Source organism: Pipra filicauda, unplaced genomic scaffold, assembly GCF_003945595.2.
Source record: "Pipra filicauda isolate LSUMZ 115617 unplaced genomic scaffold, ASM394559v2 scaffold215_size1667880_pilon, whole genome shotgun sequence".
Taxonomy (NCBI): domain Eukaryota; kingdom Metazoa; phylum Chordata; class Aves; order Passeriformes; family Pipridae; genus Pipra; species Pipra filicauda.
In genome coordinates this window covers 238,109-257,753 of record NW_024104327.1, presented here as the reverse complement: position 1 = coordinate 257,753, position 19,645 = coordinate 238,109, and the positions used below count along the sequence as shown (strand labels likewise).

At 41.0% G+C, this 19,645-nt stretch overlaps 1 protein-coding gene across 1 annotated transcript in view; it reads right to left on the bottom strand.

Annotated features, from left to right (window-relative positions):
* Nucleotides 1-19,645, bottom strand: part of SETBP1 (SET binding protein 1) — a 248,300-nt gene that overhangs the window by 2,710 nt on the left and 225,945 nt on the right. The window contains exon 6 of the mRNA XM_039381165.1: nt 4,654-4,821. Within this exon, the coding sequence (XP_039237099.1) occupies nt 4,654-4,821 (168 nt within the window). The remainder of the gene's footprint in view (nt 1-4,653; nt 4,822-19,645) is intronic.

Genomic DNA, 19,645 nt, shown 5'->3' with positions numbered 1-19,645 from the left:
CATCCCGGCCTTTAATTCTTGTCATGAATGTCAGTTAGTATAAAAAGTGTTTGTTACTGAAACTAGTGGGCAGAGAAAAGCTGTGTGGGTCACTTAATCTGTGGTAAATTCATTACTCCTGCCTGGGTTTATGTACTATCATCTCTGCAGATACAAGCTGAAACTACTCAGTCATATAATTGACTTTAATGGCCCCCAAAGTAAGCTTACTCCTGGTTCAGATCACTTACTTTAGATCTGAATGAAGTCCAAAGTAGTTAAGTCTCTTGCCAAGGTCACGTTGTGAGTCATTGTCAGAGCTGGAAAGAGTACCCAGCATTTCTTGGCTCCTGGTCCTTTGCTTAGGACACGAGTCCTTGCTTGTTTTGCCTAAATTGTCTCATTGTCCTTTACTGAACATGGCATCTGTTCAGAGTTCAGGATTTGCACACAGATTAGAAGTAACTACCCCTTTGTGAGGGAAACAGAATGTATTAATTCTGCTTTTGCAATAACTGGTGCTCCCTTTCACTCCCAACATATCTGTTCTGCACTGCTGGAAAAGAAATGTCGGCGCTCAGGATTTCTTTTTGGTGAAGAATAAAACATCCCATTAAATTAAACTCAGCCCACATCTACTTGCAAACTTAATTTACACCTGACTGTCAAGCAGTCATTTGGGTTTGAAATCCTTGAAATTTCCTGAGCAGCCAAGATTTCGAGAGAGGTTCATTTGGGGGTTATCACTCCCTTCACGGCTAATCTTCTAGCAGTAGTTTAAATAAAGTTGCTATTGTAGTATTTTCTGTAGATAACCAGGAGCTGTCAAGTGGGAGAATCTCCTCTTGCTCTCTTAGGGCTATGACAGATTCAGCATATAAACCTCATTCACTGGCCTCCCCTCTTGGAGAAACATAAATTATTGGCTCTTATACCACCATGTTGCTTGGATTCAGTGAAGAGCTTGCGTAAACAAACCCAAGTTACAATGTAAGAAGTAGGAGTGAGTCATAAACAAAACACAGACATATGCTCTCTTATAAATAAAGACCTGGGATGGCCAACTTCCCAAAGTCTGGTTTTCATTAATTACAAAACAAAATACATTTTCCATATGTAACCCACTCCCCGCACCAAAAAGAAAAACAAAACCCACTTGCAGTCACAGAGGACAAAGAAAAAGAGGAATGCAGTCATTCTGGTACCAAAGGAAAAGAGAAAGGAAATGAAATATCCAAGTTGCTCAGGAGAAGCTAATTAGTTGCACAGAATTCCTCCCAAGTAGGTCACCCCTAAAAACTGTGGATGCAAGGTCCCTAAAGGCAAGTTGCAGTGAGCTATTTCTCAGAAATTTGATCAAAAAAGGTTAAATCCCTGTCATGGAAAATGATAGCTCTCATCTGTCCTCACTGGTGATTGACACGAGGAGTCCCAATATCTTCAGCCTTAAGCATGCAAATCCTTTGAGCCCCTCCCACATCCTGAGAGTAGCTTCAGGTCAGAAGATCTAAAAAATCAAACATTTGGCACACTCTTCACATTTACTGTCCACCTTTTGCCTTTTACTGCTATTGTTAGGCCACATTCTCAAGTCTTTTTTTTTTTCTTCCTAATTCTCATATTTGAGATGTAATTTCCTTTTTTTTTTTTTTTTCCCCAGAAAGTAATGCTGATTTTTTTTCAGCTGGTGATGAGAAATTTAGCAGAAGGACAGGAACATTTGCAGGTTCATGATGATACCAGGAGATTTGGCTTTACTGTCAATTTTTACTGGAAAGAAAGTAAGCCAAAAGGCAGGAAACAAATTTGAAATAAAGCATTAGGTAAGTACCTGCAAAGATTTTATGTCTCTACTGAGATTTATCTGTAGCCAGTTGTTTCTGCAGATTAGTGTTACCACCTGATTGTGGTCAGTGGAGACCTGGTGTGTATAGTCGGTAGAGGATGACCTTAATTTCTAAAATGGGAACTCAAAGCAAATCAAGGTGACCATACACACCCTTTTGACATCATGACAGTGGATAAGAACAACACAACACCCCCGTCCATCCTGAAATCCATGGAGTATCTTAGGCACTCAAGAGCTCACTCAGGCTGAGTATCCTTAGTGGAGCCTCTGGTGAGGAGACAATGCCTGACTGGAGCAAAGGTAGGCTTTTGCTTTCTGCCAAACTGCCCTCTCAGCGTCTTCCTTCATGTTTAGATACTTTTTTTTTTTTGCTCTTATAAACCTTCGCAAACTGACAGTATGTTTCTTTTTGCACTGAAACTAACCTTCTCATTTAGAAAAAAAAAATTCTGTGCTGTTCTATGCCATCTTACTGCGCTAATTTTTCCTTCGTAAATGCTTTGGGGTGTTTATGACTACTAGTAATGCTTTTGCTTTTCTTCCTAGCAAGCCTCTGAACTTTCAGGTTCTAGAAAGCATTTGAGTTCTGTCACGCTCTGCCAATAATCAGAATGCATGTACTGAATAAGTAAACATGCTTTCAAGTCAGGTTTTTTAAATGAGATATTAGGAAACTCAACATTATTTTAACTATTAAGTGTTAGGGACATCTGATTCTAGATTTGGTGCAGGGAGACTGTGCGGAAAGAGTCTGATGGGTCTGCAGGGGGAAGATTTGATTAGGTGTGCATATGACAAAATATCAGGGAGATCTGCCAAAGTAAACCACTATTGAAGTGAGAGCCATTTGGTGTTATCAACTCATCTGGAAGTTCTTGGTGAGCAATCTTTGATACAAAACATTTTCCTATATTGCCATGTGATATACTGCTCTGCTGAAAAACAAGGCTAAGTATTAATCTTTTCCATTTTATCCAGACAGACCCTGCCCAACCCTGGACCCAAGTTGGTCTGCATTGGTTTTAGGTTTTGTTTTTCTGGTCGTGCACATATTTTGCTATTTACAAATGGAAATATTGCTGTGGGAGAAAGACTTCTGTCTTCCTCTATTTGGTGGAATTCATTTAGAAGGGGTCAAGGAGGAGATGGGGAACAGTAACTCTGTGTCAGCTTCCCCAGACAAGCAAGAACCAATGTTGGTCTCAAAACACAGCTTTACACATTTAAAATAAGGCACATGGAGGTCCAGTGTTCCTCCCTTCCTCAGGGTACACCTGTGAAGTGAGGGTCAGTCCCAGAATTTGAAATGGCCACGGGCATGACAGGAAGTCATGCAGGATTCATGTGATGCTGCAAAGAGCTTCTGAGGCAAAGAGGAAAATCTCTAGCAAGAATATACATTTCCAAGGGTAGATTGGAAGTGGCTGAAGGACCCGCAGAGTGATGGTGAACAAGGTGAGTCCAGGTAGGTCAGACTCCTTTGGATGTTCTCCACAGGTCCCCTAACTTTATTCTGGATGGCTGTTATGTCTGAAGCTCTAAAATCCTTATTACTACCTGTCATTCTCCATCTCTCTGGAGCTGCCTGAGGCCACTTGCAAGAACATGGCACAAAGAAGACTGTTTGCTCAAAGCTGGGCTCAATTTGTTCACTTGGTTTGAATGGAGAAATTATCTAAGAGCTCCCTATTAATTACAGGAAACCCATAGCACTGTCCTGTTTTTCCATTAACACAGTTTCTTTCAGATTTCAACTAAATTATTTCAACATCTGGGCTACAGATAAACCAACGATTTAATTAGACTTCTGAAAATGGAAAGAATGAACTATGCAGTCAAGCATACACTTTCATCTTGAAATGGATCATCAAATATTTGTGTGCTTTCATTCTCTACTGCTTTAAAAATCTGTCCTTAGTTTATATATAGGAAAGTATTAAAGACAAAACAGATATAAAAATTTGTCTTTAAGGAGGGTACTCTGCATGGAACCCTTGTTTTCACTATTTATTCAGGAAATGAGAGGGAAATCAAAATGAATGTATTGAAACAGCACTTTAAATTGACTGATTATATATGTAATCATTCTGTAAATCAAATATGATACAAATATGGTTTTTGTGAATGTGGCATCAAAAGTTTGATGAGACTGTGAAACTCCTGAAGGCTGTATGTAAGGTAATGTACTGTGGGTCATCCATTCATTGGAAATCAAGACACAATGAAAGATTAACTTCTCTGTCCATGCCCATAACAAGGTGTGATGATGCCTGAATGACTTGGCTCAATTTCTGACAGCATAGGGACATCATCTTTCAGATCTGATTCAAAACAGAAGCACAAAATATAAGCTGACAGAAAAGCATGCAATTCTGACTTATTTGTTCTGTATTTAAAAGTACTGTTCAGTGCCCTAGACAATTTCACATTTGCAAGACAGAATATTATGCTAAAACTACTGGAGTATGCACCAAAAATCTCATCTGTTCCTTAGTTATTTGCTGTGTCTTTGGCATGTTCGTGCTACAGGGATGGGAACATTCAAATAAATGAGGAAGGAACCCCAGAGTCTTGTTTCGGAGTCTCCTGCTGGACCATACAGGCTACTTGTGTCCTCACTATTGCACGAGTTCGGTGGCATGTGAGTGAAATAGATTTGATATGCCAAGATACAATCACAGTAAAGAAGTGTTAGAAAAATTACAGCCTGATTTTCACATTAGATATGCACATTTGCAGCTAACTCTGCAATTGGGAAGAGCAGCGCAGTTCCAGAAGAAAGAAGATGGGGACGAAATAGAGGGAGTGGAGCGAAACAGCATTACCTGCTTCAGATGTTGCTGCTGATGAAGGTAGGAGAGATAATACTGGACTTGGCATTGCAACACTGTCAACAGCTGCTGGTTTCCTTCTGGTCATCACGTTACAGGCAGAACTTTCCATTTTACCATGAAGTGAAGTCTGGTCTGCTTTTAAGTGGGGACCTGCAATACCTGGGGAAGGAAACAAAATTTGGATGAATATTGGTAAAGTAACATGTCTGGGAAATATCTGAAAAAAGAGTAGTCAGTTGCTGCCCTGGCTATGTTCACATATTTCCATATTTCCTTGTAATATACCTGTAATACAGTCCTGATACTAGCAAGGATCACCACTGTTTTTGATAATTTGCTGTAGGACATGCCATCACGGGTCTCTATAAACAATGGTAAACAAAAAAAAATAAAAATCGACGTTGCTACTTTTTCTTCTAAAAAACCTGCATCAACCCTGATGTATGTATAACGACAGACAGATTTCATATCTCTATTTAGTGGGATCGACTGTTTGTCATTCCCTGGGTAGTCTATTCTCCACACATTCTTACATGCTTCTCTTCTGTAAACACCTCACTTAGCGGGTATTTCATCTGAGTAAAGAACCTGCATCAGGAACAACTTCAATATGTAATTCCCTGTCTAAAGCACATTTTCAGGAATCCCCTCCCCAGTTAAAATTTACCCCTAGAACTCATCAAAGAGAAGGGAGTTAAAAAAGAAAGAGTTCTTTGTCATACATTTTCCTATCTAGAGTTTACAATGAAGAATAATAAATGAGCAGTAGAAATACACCAAAGAGGTCAAATATTCCAGAAAAAAGTTATGCTCTCATGTCTGGTAGATTCCTCCCTTAACAATGTTTTTGAAACTCTCATATTTTGCACTCATTTTGTTTGCCTGTAAACGTGTCAAATTTAAACTGCTGTGATTCATATTTGAAAACCTCTCCCAGTCTCTGTGATGCTGGGCTTCAACACCATAGGACAGCTATGGGATTATCTCAAAAATAATCTTTCATAAATTCCTTTCCTTTTCAAATCTCTACCTGCACGTGTCCCTCAGACAAAATGCATTAGATTTGAGCAACTAAATTACACGGAGATTTAAAAAAATCACGGAGCAACTAAGGTTGGAAGGCTCCCCTTGAGACCATTTAGTCCACTCTACCCTGTTCAAACAGGGTCAGCCAGAGCACGTTACCGTGACCATGTCTGGTCAGTCTAGAATATCTCCAAGGAGAATCCACAACCTCTCTGTACAACCTGCTCATCCTCTCAGTAAAATTTTATTGTTCAGACATAACCTGTGTTTCTGTTTCTGCCCATTGCCTCTTGTCCTGCTCCTGTGCCCCACTGAGAATAGTCTGGATCTATCTTCTCTGCTCTTTCCCATCAGATATTTGCATACATGGATAAGATCCCCCTGAATATCCCAGCTCTCTGAGGCTTTCCTCATAAGAGAGGTGCCCTAATCCTTAATCTCTGTGGCCTTTCATTGGACTCTCTTCCATATGTCCATGTTCCTCTGGTATATCAATCACTCCTCTCAGTTTTGAACTTCTCCAGGTTCATTGAGGGTGTTTTTTACCCCAGCATCCTGGTCATTAATTAACATGTTAAATACTCGTAGTCCTTATGTAGAACTCTGGGGTGCAACTCTAGTGACTGGTCTCTAGATGGACTTTGTGCTACTCATCACACCCCTTGAGCCCAGCCAGTTTTCAGTCCATCACAGTGTACATTTACCTAGTCTGTATTTCACGAGTTTGTCTATGAGAAGCTAATAGAACACAGTGCCAAAACTCTTGCTAAAGTCAAGATAAGAAACACCATGTTGGTGAGGCATGATTTCCCCTTCGTAGATTTTGGATAACTACTCCTGATCACCTTATTTTCCTTCATATGTTTGGAAATGCTCTCCAGGAATATTTACTCCACCAAACTCCTGGGGATTGAGATGAGACTGACCATCCTATTGGTCTCTGCCTCTTTTCTCCATGCTCTTGTTGGGATGACATTTCCTCTCTTCTACTCCTCAGGGTCCCTTCCTGATCATCACAACCTTTCAAAAACAACCAGGACTGGCCTCACAGTGATGCCAACCCGATCCCTCAGCACTTTGGATGCATCCCGCCAGATCCCATGAACTTATGCATGTCTAGTTTGTTTAACTGTTCCCTAATCAGATCTTCCTCCACCAAGAATAAGTTTCCTTTCCTCACCTGTCTCAGGGGCATGTGACTCTCAAAGGACAGTCTTACCAGTAGAGATCAAGGCAGATAAGACAAACACCTCAGTCTTCTCCTGGTCTTTTCCCACGAGGATCCCTGTTTCATTCAGTAAGGGGTGCACATTTTCCCTAGGCTACTTTTTTCTGCTTATGAACCTGTAGGAACGTTTCTTGGTGTTCTTCTGCCCCAGATTCAACTCCAGGTAGACTTTGGCTTCCTAAGCCCATCCCTGCATACTTGGTCATGGTAGTTCTCTGGGCCAATCCCTTTTGCTTCTTTTTTGTATCTGACATTGCTCAGGAGCTTCTGGGTCATTCAAGAAAGTCTCTGGACATCTTTGTTTTAATTTGCTACTCTGATCTGGTTTGGTGTGATCCAAGCCCCAGGCCAGCAGCAAACCACCCTGCACAGCAGGTCAGGTCAGCACACATGGGCCTTTATCCCCTGTGGCAATGAACCCCCACTGCACCTGGATAGCACCTGGTTGTTTCACAAAAACTCTCCACAAGTACTCTGACCGCTTCAACCATAGAATTATTTAGTCCCAAATTCCCCAAGCACTGCCAAGGCCACCAATAACCCATATCCAAAAATGACACATCCACATGGCTTTTAAATCCCTCCAGGGATGGGGACTCCATCACCACCGTGTGCAGCCTGTGCCAGGGCTGGACAACCCTTTCCCTGAAGAAATATCCAATCTAAACCTTCCTTGGAACAACTTGAGGCTGTTTCCTCTTCTCCTATCGCTTGTTCCCTGGGAGCAGAGCCTGACCCCCACCTGGCTCCCCACCTCCTGTCACAGAGTTGCAGAGAGCCAGAAGGTCCCCCCTGAGCCTCCTCTTCTCCAGGCTGAGCCCCCCCAGCTCCCTCAGTTGCTCCTGGTGCTCCTTTCCTAAAAGATCGAGAAGATCTCAAAGCAGAGCCAGAAACAGCTGCACGAAGCTCTGTGTCTGTTGGGTGTGCTCTGCCACTCCAGATACCAACCAAAAATTCCTTATATATATATTCCTTCATAGCTGCTTGGAGCTGCTATGAACAGTCCCTATCTTTGTCTCTGGCCCATGAAATGAGAAATATCAGGACACCTGTGGGTTGTCTCAGAAAACACGGAAGAAATCTCTATCAGATACAGGCACAGAACTGCTCTGGTGAGAGGAGTCTGAAAGACAAGGCCACAGAGTAGGCCAGTTTGGAATAGAACTCCCGATGAACCCATGACCTGATATATCAACTCGTGGACTTAAGGGAGACAAGAGCTCTGAGTGTAGAAATAGCCATGAGTGAGACAATATTACAGGTCATGGCTTTGTGGAAATACACAGAGTAGTCTCTGCCTATTAGACTACACATCCTCCCAGAGCCTCAAACCTGGTATTAAGCATCTCAAATTGTATCCATTAAACTTCAATCTCTCTCTGCTTGGCTTCTCTAGTGCAAATGAGAACAATAATATACCCCTCATCTCAAGAGCAGTCCTGTGAAAATAAAATTATCAACATTCATGAAACATTCATCTATTCATACCAAGGCTTAGAAATGTGGAATAAATGAGACATGATGTCACGCACTGAATAGCAAGAGGAAAATCCAACTACCAAATAGCTGTTCATTAGGTGAGCACTGTACATGGAATAAAACAGTGTCCCATAGAATAACCGGGATATTTGACTAGGTAATTACACCTATGGGATCTCACCACCGTGGAACTGTGCATATGCAAACCTGAGGTTTCACCAGGTCTTGAGTTTGTGCCTTAATGTTATTTATTCGTGAATGTAGTTGGTGCACAAGAAATGGGTGTTTGTGGGTGCATGTATCAATACACATACACATACATGCACGTGCATGTGGTACATAATAATGCTAACAACCTCATAAATTCAACATCTGGCTCTAATTAAACTGAAGGGCCTCTATAAAGAGCCGTATGAAAACATGCAGCTGTAACCTGTTGACCTCTATTGATAAAAAAAAAAAAAAAGTCTGTGAAGCTGTGTTTCAACATATCAAGGGACAGTCATTCATTTTTTCAAAGGTAATCCCTCACAAACCACTTATCCTCTCAAATCTCTACCTGCACACAGTGTTTGCATTAGGGACCTTGATTTATGGATTCCCACTCCTTGGATGGAGAGGCCAACTTCCTGTTGCCGTGGTTACTTGGATCTTGGTTCAAGGTTAAACTACTCCCAAATCAAAATCAGTGGCAGGCACAGCATCTAACAGCCAGGTTATTGACTACCCTAGGATGCTTAAAGGTCAAAGACCAAAGTGCTGCTTACTGCCTTTGGGGTGAGTCAATATTTTCAATATTTTTATTCTGTTTCTTCTGAAGAAGTAGTTGCTGCTCAATTACCACCTATCTGGGTTTAGCAAGGTCATACAAATCATTGAGAAAAATCCTCCCCCTCCAGAACAGACACAAATGTAATGAATTACTTCAAAGTCTATATGGCCCAACTGCAGCTCAGCACTGGTGAATCATGGGTTCAGACATCTGTCTTTTGCTTTAGGGGCTTGGATTCTTCAGCCTATATCACTCACCTCACTGAAAAACTCATCTAAATCGAGGAAGAGGAGGAATTTATGGATCTGGAGAAGCCAATAAGGAAGATTCATCAGTTTTCTTTCGTAGATACCAAAATGCAGAGGCTCAGAGGCTCAGCTGGAAACCCACACAAGTGCAGCAATTTGCTCACAAGGTTTTGATGCACTCTGCAGTGGTGGAAGGTCTATTCCTTGAGTGTATGGACCTGCTGGTGTGGTATCATCACCTTTCATTGGACTTTTTTTTCTCATTTAGATTGCTCTGTTCAGAAGGCCTTATGGAAGAGAAGGCCCTAATTTAACCCATCTATGAATCAGGTGAAAACAAATCATTTGCAGCACAATCACAGGGGAGTCAGAGTTTAAAATTCACACACACACATTCATTAATCCAGTATATTTTATCCTTTGCCACTGCTCCAGAAAGAGAAGATGCTCACAGGGCTGGAGCACCTTTGCTATGGAGACAGGCTGAGAAGAGCTGAGGTTGTTCAGACTGGAGAAGAAAAGGCTCTGGGGAGATCTTAGAGCACCTTCCAGTATCTAAAGGGAGCTTATTAAAAAGCCAAAGAATGACTTTTTGCACAGCAAGAAAGTGACAGGGCAAAGGAGAACTCTTTTAAGTTAAAGGAGGGAAGTTTTAGATTAGATGTTGGGAAGAAATTCTTCCCTGTGAGGGTGGTCAGACACTGGCACAGGTTGTTTAGAGAAGCTGTGGCTGCCCCATCCCTGGAAGTGCTTGAGGCTGGGTTGAACGTGGCTTGGAGTAACCTGGTCTAGTGGAAGGTGTCCCTGTTCATGGCAGGGGTTGAACAAGATGGTGCTTAAGGTCCCTTCCAACCCAAACCATTTTAGGGTTCTATGATATACACTGGTGGCCTGATTCTGACCTTATTTATCACCTATCTGTTGATCTTTGTGCATTTCCTTCAAATCAGAGCTCTCTTCATCCCATGAAAGACCCACACCTTAAGTCCCCTGAGTCCTACTGATAGCACAGACAATGCTACCTGCACCTGCAAGTGAGCAGTGGGCAGCAAATCAGGGAGGAAATCAATCATTATCTGTATAATGAGAAAGGGAAGCTTCAAAAGCAGGGACAGACATAAAGGAGCTTGTCAAGAATCTAAAACAGTTATGGCATGATTATAAATAAATAATCAACATAATCAGAAGTAAAAGGGTGATTCAGGGGAAGTGTAATTCTTGTTCAGGGCCGACTGGCAAAAAGCCTGTGTGTGAGGGAAGACAATTCTGACTTGAAACTGGCCTTTTCTTAGAGATTTATGGCATTCTTTATTCACTGGCTAAGCAACTTATGAGCTCTAACTGATAATTAATACATTAATTTTGAAGACCTGGTAATTATTGTTATTGTTATTAAGTGCTAACATTGTAAGTAATGTGGTCTAACTCCATTGTACCAGGCTCTGTACAAATGGACTAATTAACTCTCCTTGCTTTACTGTTAAATCATGATCACTCTGCTTATTGCATTCATCTGTTTTCTCTCATCTTGTACTTATACAGAAAGGCTCTTGGACAACATCCACCTTTTCTTTAATTTGTATACAGAATCTAGCACAATGTGCACCCAGGCTGGAGCTCTAAGTGCCAGTTCAGAACAGATAATAAATGTTAATTTGCCATTGGAAAACAGAGAAAATCGGCTGATAAAAATTGATCTCAGTGAAGCTTCTGATAGGGAAGATTTTTCTTTTGAGAGCTCATTGGATTGGATTTGTAATCCCTACAGATTTCTGGAAATCCACAGCTGTACTTAAATTGTTTATGCCTCTGACCATTGTTATTGGAAAACTCTTAGAGACGATTTTTTTTCTCCCAGTGTCTTTGCACAATGCAGCTACGAAATGCAGCTGTACAGGAATGCACTTCTAAACATGCAGTTAGTCATAGTATTTGCATTTTGATAACTCCTCAGTTTGGAATAAAGAACCAGAAGAAACCCCATATCTGGGTGAATCTTTTCTTCGGGCTAGTTTCAAACAAATCAGTCAAAAGTTTGGCATTGCATCATATTCCAGAAGGGAGAACTGAATTACTATGTGATAAATGTAGTTAAGGAAAGTAATTATTCTTCTTAAAGTAATATTATTACCTTTCTAACTTATGGAATTCATTTCCCTGGCTTCTATTTGACGTGTATTATCATTTAAAATAACTGGTACTTCCAATGTACAGCACTGCTTTTTAGCTTTAAGTCCTTTTATCTTCTTCCCTTTTCCGCCACCACATTAAAAACTTCAAATTCCACCTCTTCTATGAGGAATTTTCTATTCTGCAGAACATGTACCCCTGAATAAAACCAAGTTCCTATAGAATAATAATACAAAAAAAAAATTACTCCCATTGCCAACGGGCAAAAATTTAAGACATGGAGTCTGCTTTATTTCATTACAGCTATTTTCCTACCTTTTTTTTTTTTTTTTTTTAACAGGATAGCTTTAGAGAAAGAAAGAGGGAGGCTGAGAAAGCCATCATTAGATAGATCTTCTGATCTTTATCTGCAGTAGCACAGTCAGAAGAGCTAATGCTATGATGATAGCTTTGAAATCTCTTAGGAATTGAATAAAGAGAAGTGATAGTGATGAACTCCCAGCTAATAAACACAGAGTGCTTATTTCTGCAGAATGATCAATTTCCAGATGTCCTGAGGCTTGTCTGATACAGTTGATTTACTCATTCTCCCTCACTTCACTAATAAAGCTCAAGTCCTACATCAGATTAGAGAAGAGCCTGATTTCTTAAAGGGGCAGGATCAGGGCTGGCATCATGGCACACAAATGCTGGGAGACATACTAATCTCTTCTGCCTCCTCCTATAACCACCAAGCTGTCTTAAACAGCTGCCTTCCTCTGCTGAAATCATACACTTTATCCGCTTTGGGTTAGTACAGTAATACAGACAATTAATTCGTTATCTTGTTAGTGGAAATTTAATGCAATGATCTAAAAGAACTCTTACATATTGTGATAAACTTTAGTGCCTCCAGGGCACTTCTCCATAGGACTCATTTCACATCCCATCCATTATGTAAATGAGATGTGGAAATAGTTTAGTTCCCCTAATGTATCTGTACACTGATGGATTGCACAAAGTCAGCCCTACTGAAACTAATGAGGTTAAATGCATCTTGCCATTCCTTTCTACTTGGGTGAATCTCTGTGCCTGAGTTCACAAAATGTGGTGTGAGTCTTCCTCTTCACTTCTTTATGAAGATAATTGTGTTTCCTGACAGGGAGCACAGTGGCAACTGCTGAATACCTGAAGCCTCGCAAGGCATCACTTGAGCAGAGCAGCTGCTGTTGCTCTGTACAGCTGTGGAGATGTCTGTGGAGGCTTCAGATCCTCTTCCTCTTTGGGGATGTGTGTCCCAGAGCCATGTGGAGCATGACATGCAATGTTTGATAACTACATAGTTGTTAGCATTATCCATGGAAGGGTTAAACCCCAGGAGGAGTCAGGGTAAGGAAGCATTACTGTGTTGATCATCAGGATGAGTCTCAGAACCCCATTGCACAGCCATAAAATTATAGAATCATCCAATGGTTTGGGTTGGAAGGGACCTTAAACACCAGCTACTTTCAAACCCCTTGTCATGGGTAGGGACACCTTCCACTAGACCAGGTTGCTCAGGGCCCCAATCCAGTGTGGTGTTGGACACTTCCAGGGATTAGACAGCCACAGCTTCTTTGGGCAACCTGTGCCAGGGCCTCAGCACCCTCACAGCAACCTCAACCTCACCTTCTTAATAGCTAATCTAACTCTGACCCCTGTCAGTGTGAAGCCATTCTCCCTTTTCCTGTCACCCCAGGCCCTTGTCAAAATTCTCTCTACATCCGTTTTCTAAGCCCCGCTTTAGGTACTGGAAGGGTCTCTAAGGTCTTCCTGGAGTCTTCCCTTCTCCAGGCTGAACATCCCCAGCTCTCTCAGCCTGCCTCTAGCCCTCTGAGCACCTTTGAGGCCTCCTTTGGACTTGTTCCAACAGGTCCATATCTTTCTTCTACTGGGTGCTCTAGAGCTGGACACAGCAATGCAGGCACTCATCAGAGCAGAGTAGAGGTGGAGAATTCCCTCCCTCAACCTGCTGCCCATCCTGTTGGGGATGCAGCCTAAGAGGATGATCAACTGAAATTTCAATTTCCAAAGGCCAATCTCCTGTCTTTTCAAGCCTATCTTTGTAATGCATTAGACTTCCTGGCAGATGGAGTCTTGACCTTTGCCTTTTGATTTTTCTTTGGGGTTCCCTTTTTCCTCTACTGGTACAGGAAGAAACATGGATCCTTCAAATAATTTTTTTCTTTCCTCCTCTGCATACCGAGTGTTAGTCAGGAGACCAAATAATAAAGGACATGCAGCCTAAGAAACTGGAGATGAAGTGTTGTGTGTCTGGAAGCTCAGTCTCACATGTAGCCAAAGATGAACATTTAAAGGAGCTGGTGGAAGCAGTTCACATTCCAGGGCAGCACAGGACTGTCACCCAAGGGGATTGTAAAAGTGCTCCTATCCAGTCTCCCCCAGCTCCCCTGAGTACCTTTCCCAGGCACCAAGCCCTTCAAACTGAGTGGGACTGGGATTTGGAAATGCCATGGAAGAAAACACCAAATTTTGTTATGCCAGGAAGTAATGAACATGTGAAATGAGGATTTCCAGTGGAAGTCGGATCAAAGTAGAAGAACATGGTACTTATATGCCAGTGACAGCAATAAATAAACTTAATGAAAGAAAAACTCAGAGGGTCAAAAGACTAATTCAGAGTCAAAGGCTCTGAGTTCCCTGGCCTTGTGAGAAAGAATTTAAGGTAAAGGGTTCAGAATCAAAGACTTTACCCATCCAGAGGCTGAAACTTTTAGTTGAATAAAAAATTACAGTTTCCAGTTGTTGGAGACTGACACAATCAAGAGGGACAGAAACCAATGGTGCTGGAGAAATTAAATTTTCCATTAAATATCTCAGTGAATGAAAGATTTAATACACAGTGATGAAGAACTAAATTCTCTCACGAAGGGTGAGGAGAAAAATTAAAATCGGTGAAAGAAGTGAAATGAAAAGGCAGTGTTTCAGGGAGGATGGTTAGGCAGAAGAGTGAGCCAAAGGGCTCTTTTTTAAAGACATAAAAAGCCATTAAGTGCACTGAGGGGCAGAAATTAAGAGACTTGCAACTAGGAGCAAGGAACTACCTAGAAAAAGTAGTCATACCGAGATGAGCTGTCACACTGAATGAGGATTTGCTCACTGGGGAGGAAGAAAACATAAGACAGGATTTCTTTCTTGAGAACACAGCTGAGGAAAGACAGATGGGGAAATTTCTGTCTGTAAGTAATGAGAAAAGTCAAGGGTGGTATTTTGAGTTGTTGTTTTTCTAAACAACAGGACTGATAATTTTTAAATGTGGCAGATAGAGCTGATATCCCCTAGGCAAATGGAGTTGGGAGCAGTTCGTATTTATCACAGGTTAAATGGGACACTGGCAGCTTTGGTAGGAGAGTGCTGGCATGAAGCACAGGCAGAAGAGTCAAGTTGCTGGTGGGGGGAAGGACGAATGGTGCACAAGGGCTGGATTGGTGTAATGATGGGAGTCATTTTTTAGGCACATCCAGGGTACAAAAAGTGATGAAAACTAGGAGAAGTTAGCAAAATAATTAGCAAAAATCTTGCTGAGCAAGTTCAGCTGAGCCCTCCGCTGAGAAAACACAGCACAGCGCTCCTGCAGAAACAGCATGGCTTCGTTCTCCCTGCGTATGCATTCAGCAAAAGACAGTATCTGTTTGATGAACAAATTCAGCTGATATATTTTTCTTGCTAACCTAAATGTTATATTTGCATAACACCAAGTTAAGTAGTCCTGTGGCGAACGTCTGTGTTAGAAAAGTAAACTCTAACAGGGGCGTTGCTTGAACCCAGCAACACATCCAGCTACACAAAGGGAGAAGGAGAGAACCAGGTGGGCACCTCCACCCTCAAACTTTGTGCAGTAATGTCTGAAAGGATCCCCCAAGGGGTCCACACCTTTGTACTCATTGCAGCTGCAGGCAAAAGTGGCCAAGCCACCACAGCAAGCATCTGGGGACGGGTGGGATAAAGATGGGCTGAAAGGCAGAGCTGATAAGAGCATCCAAGGCTGCTGACTTCTTAAGCTGTGTTTTCCCTGCTGGGCAGGGCAGTCTAGTAACGTCATTTTTCTTCTTTATCTGTAAAAAGCTATGCCCCTGTTCATATAATGAGAAATACTCTGGGTATGACATGCATTTGAAGTAAAATCTCAACACTTAATAGAAGTCTCCATAGACCCTGCAATCTAGAAGACTGTAACAGAGGAGTTCATATTTTTAGAAGGTCTCATGTTGGCTTTGTTTTAAAATCTGAGTCCATTCATCCCACTTTAATGCTGATTTATCACTAAAATGAGTGCTTGCTTTATCAGCAGCCCAGATGAAAAATAATGCTCACTGGGAGTGCATCTATCGTTCTTCCTCTCTCTTCTCTTCTGTGTTTCAGATCAATAGATATGGGGTATTTTTTTACTTTTCATGATGAGAACCACAGTAATTGCCTGCAATATGAAAATTGGAAGCTATTTAAACAGATATATAGGTAAGCTCATAGGTGTTATTGACAAACTCAGCAACAAAGAATCTTAACAGTGTTATGGTACACAGGACTTTAATTCCTCCTCTACTCTAATGACATTTGAAAACTACTAAAATATGTGAAAATTATCAAATACAGTACAATATATAGATTTATTTTAACAGCTCAACATTGCTATGAATAGGAAAAAAAAGTTAGATATAGACATCGGCATTTTTCCTCAAGTTCATCCTTTTCCTTGTATCCTGTTAAAAAACCTCAGCGATACACTATTGCTCTACTAAGAACTTTAGGGTAAAATATTCACTCTTACATTCCTTTCAAAGGAAAATTCTGAAGGAAATACTTTTTTGGGAGTGGTTTTCATTAAAATTCTTTCTGGAGACTGCTTCCTACAACAGTGCAAGAAGGATGGCAAAGAGACCACATATAATAAGGTCAGAGACTGCTTCCATGGAGCATAGACACAAGAAGGGATCTGACTGATGAAGAAAAGGTTAAAGAGGTGAAGAGTGCAAAGTGGAATGAAACAGAGAAATAGATGGAAGTAGGAGACAAAGAATAGATTGGAAAGAAGATGGAGGAGGGAAATCACTTATTACAGACGTGTGAAAAGCAGATTGACAAGGAACAGAATAGAGAGCATACTGGGGAAAACCTAAATGCTCTTAACCGCTGACATTTGGAGTTATGCTATCAACTTTAAGGTTGCACATCTATGCTTGAGTCACTCTAAATCTGCAGAGAGCTTTTCTGCACAGCTTTGGTGCAAGCTTGTCTTCAGTTTTCACATTTACTGGAGCCAAAACAGAATATTTTAGGTTCTTCAAGCAATGAACTGATCTCCCCATAGCCTTATATGCTTATTTTATAGCACCAGGCAGACAAAATACAGAATGGTGGATCATGGCATGAATATGTTCCCTTTAAACATCCACTCTGAGAGAGCATCATGATGAAGAAAAGATTATACAAGTAAAGATTACCTTTTTTTTAAATTATGATTTCTTTCCTGGTGTGGCAGAATGTTATTGCCCAAAAGGAAAGATGTAGAAGAGACAGAATCTGCTGAAATTCTGACCCTGACTGAGATTTTGGCCAGGCCATAGCACTATGGAAAAACCAATGAACATCCGAAAACTGTCAAGCACAAGTTCCCCAATCTTTGTGCCTGAAATTAGGTTAATAGTGTATTTTCTTCGTTCAGAAATACAATGGACTCCAGTGTACTGTGTCCCAGTATAGACTGATAAAAGGATAGGTGCCAGTTTCAGACAATTGTTTGTGAAACCTGGCCTTGGAGGTTCTGCAGAAAAGATAGAATTCTGGGAAGAAGAAATCTCAAAGGATTTCATTTAGCAGTTTGGGTGTGAAAAGGCGCTCAGGCCTTATTTTCTTCTACTGGGACAAGAGCCCAAGAAGACAGGTCAATAAAATTTCGTATTTTGAATTTTGTCACCATAAATATCTGGATTTGTACTTAACACCCTCCCGACACTGTTTTCTTTTAATAACAAAGGGAATAGGGGGTTCATCTCACTCAGGTGTCTGCAACCCATGTGTTTACTTGAGAGTTATGTGTTTTAAGGTTACAAAAATGAAATAACCGCAGTCAGAAAGCGGAGTGGGTGTTTCACCTAAAATAGTTGGGTCCACTTTAGTGCAAGATTATTTACGTCCCAGGCTCCATTAGCTAAACTTTCACTGACCATAATGAAAGAGGAGAAACCTACCTCACATAGCAATCTCATGCTGTGAACATCCAGATTCAGGTGAGAGGAACAATCCCATCCCCCTGAAGCTCTGTTGCCAAGTCACCACTCAAGTTTAAATTCCTCCTACTCAAAAGGAGAGTCTCAAATGTGGATGGAGCACCCTTGGGCCGGGAGTCTAAAGCCTATACAAGCACCTGGTTGTATTTGAAATGCCCTGAAGTATTTGAAACATCCAAGGGAGGCTGGCACATATGATAAAGGGCTTCAGACAAGACCTCTGCCCTCCTGCAAGAGCAGCTGGAGGCCAGGCAGGATATCTTAGGCATCTCAAATGACAGTTGACAACTACGTGTGGGCAAAGGAATTGAAGCCCTGAGCCTTCATTTTTGTTTGTCCCTAAGTCTCTTGTGGGTAGGGAAATATCTCATCATTGTAAATATCCCCTTGTCACCAACGAAGGAGCAGCACAGACACGTCCTGTCAACTCTTCCCTGAATGAGAGGCAAAAAGGTTGCAGCAAGGTATCTGTGCAGGAAGTTTAAACTGTGGAAACTTCCCTCAATCTTTTAGGATGGATTTGCTGCACAGGTTGAAAATTAGAAATAACATTTTTCTGTCCAATGGGAAGGGTCTTTGGCTTGGCATTATAAAGAAGTATGTATTTTTAATTCCAGTAAATGGAGCATAACAATTAATAATAATAAAAAATTCTATCAAATCAGCAGTTTAAAATTGCATGTGAGAGAAAAACACAGGAACTTACGGGACACAGCTCTGCAATTGCTAGTATGTACAGAAGGAATCAATGAAATAAATATAGCCTACCCAAAGATAGAAGAACAAGCCACCCCTAAGTGCATAATTTGCTGCATCTGTGTTTGAATCTACCTCAAAGCAAAGAGGGCAATATGTCTCAGAACGATGAGACAACTAACTAAGCTTAACATTTCCTCTTCCCTCTTGTTTATCCATTCTTCATTGTTCATTTAGTGTTGGGAAAATACTCTGGAAGCAAAACCACCATGATGGCTTTCACACATGTATCGCTTAAATCCAGCTCAACCTCTCAAAAAAAGCCTCTCAAGGCAGCCTAAGTTATGGTTAGGTCTTAAACTGGGTTTCTCCACAGGAATCTCTCTCCTTCCCACAAACAAAAGAGCCATTTCATCTAGAGCTGTGAATCCTCAGAGATGGGAAAAAATCCCCCACGAAATGCCAAAGACGCATCAGTAAAATATCTTCATTGATGAAGATTAACTGTTTCAATGCAGGAAAAAAAAGGCGTTGAGCAACTGGTGGGCACTTCCAGTGCTTTCTGTGCTATTTCTGTATCGCTGTGCGGCTGTTTCTCATTCCAGGAGTTAAAGTGGAAAAAAAAAAAAAAAAAAAAAAAAAAAAAAAAAAAAAAGCCTTCTTTTTTTTCAAACGATCTGGAACCACTTGGCATGTGACTTCTCAAGTGTTTAGCACAGACTTACAAAAACGTCATGAACATTTATCAGCCTAGGCCCCAAATCTACTTGCCTGCCTTGTGTCATCAGTCATCGTGCTAATGAAAATACTAATGACATTTCAATTGCGTTCCAAGAGAAATGAGCTGTTTCAACAGAACAGGAATTAGGAAAAAAAAAAAAAGTTAAATTTTTTTACAAAGAGTATATCACTCTCCCTTTTTATTATTATTAATTAGATGAAGCGTTTGGCCTCAATGAATGCTGGGGTCCCAACTGTGCAAGTCACGATAGACATAAAAATGAGAAATAAGCCACATCACTAAACAGAGAAAGCAAGAAAAAGAGTTAAGAACAGGAAATGGAATGGGAAACAAAAACACTCAAAATGTTTTCAAGTTCACTTAATGATGTCTAAGCTAAATTATTTTAGGATTTTA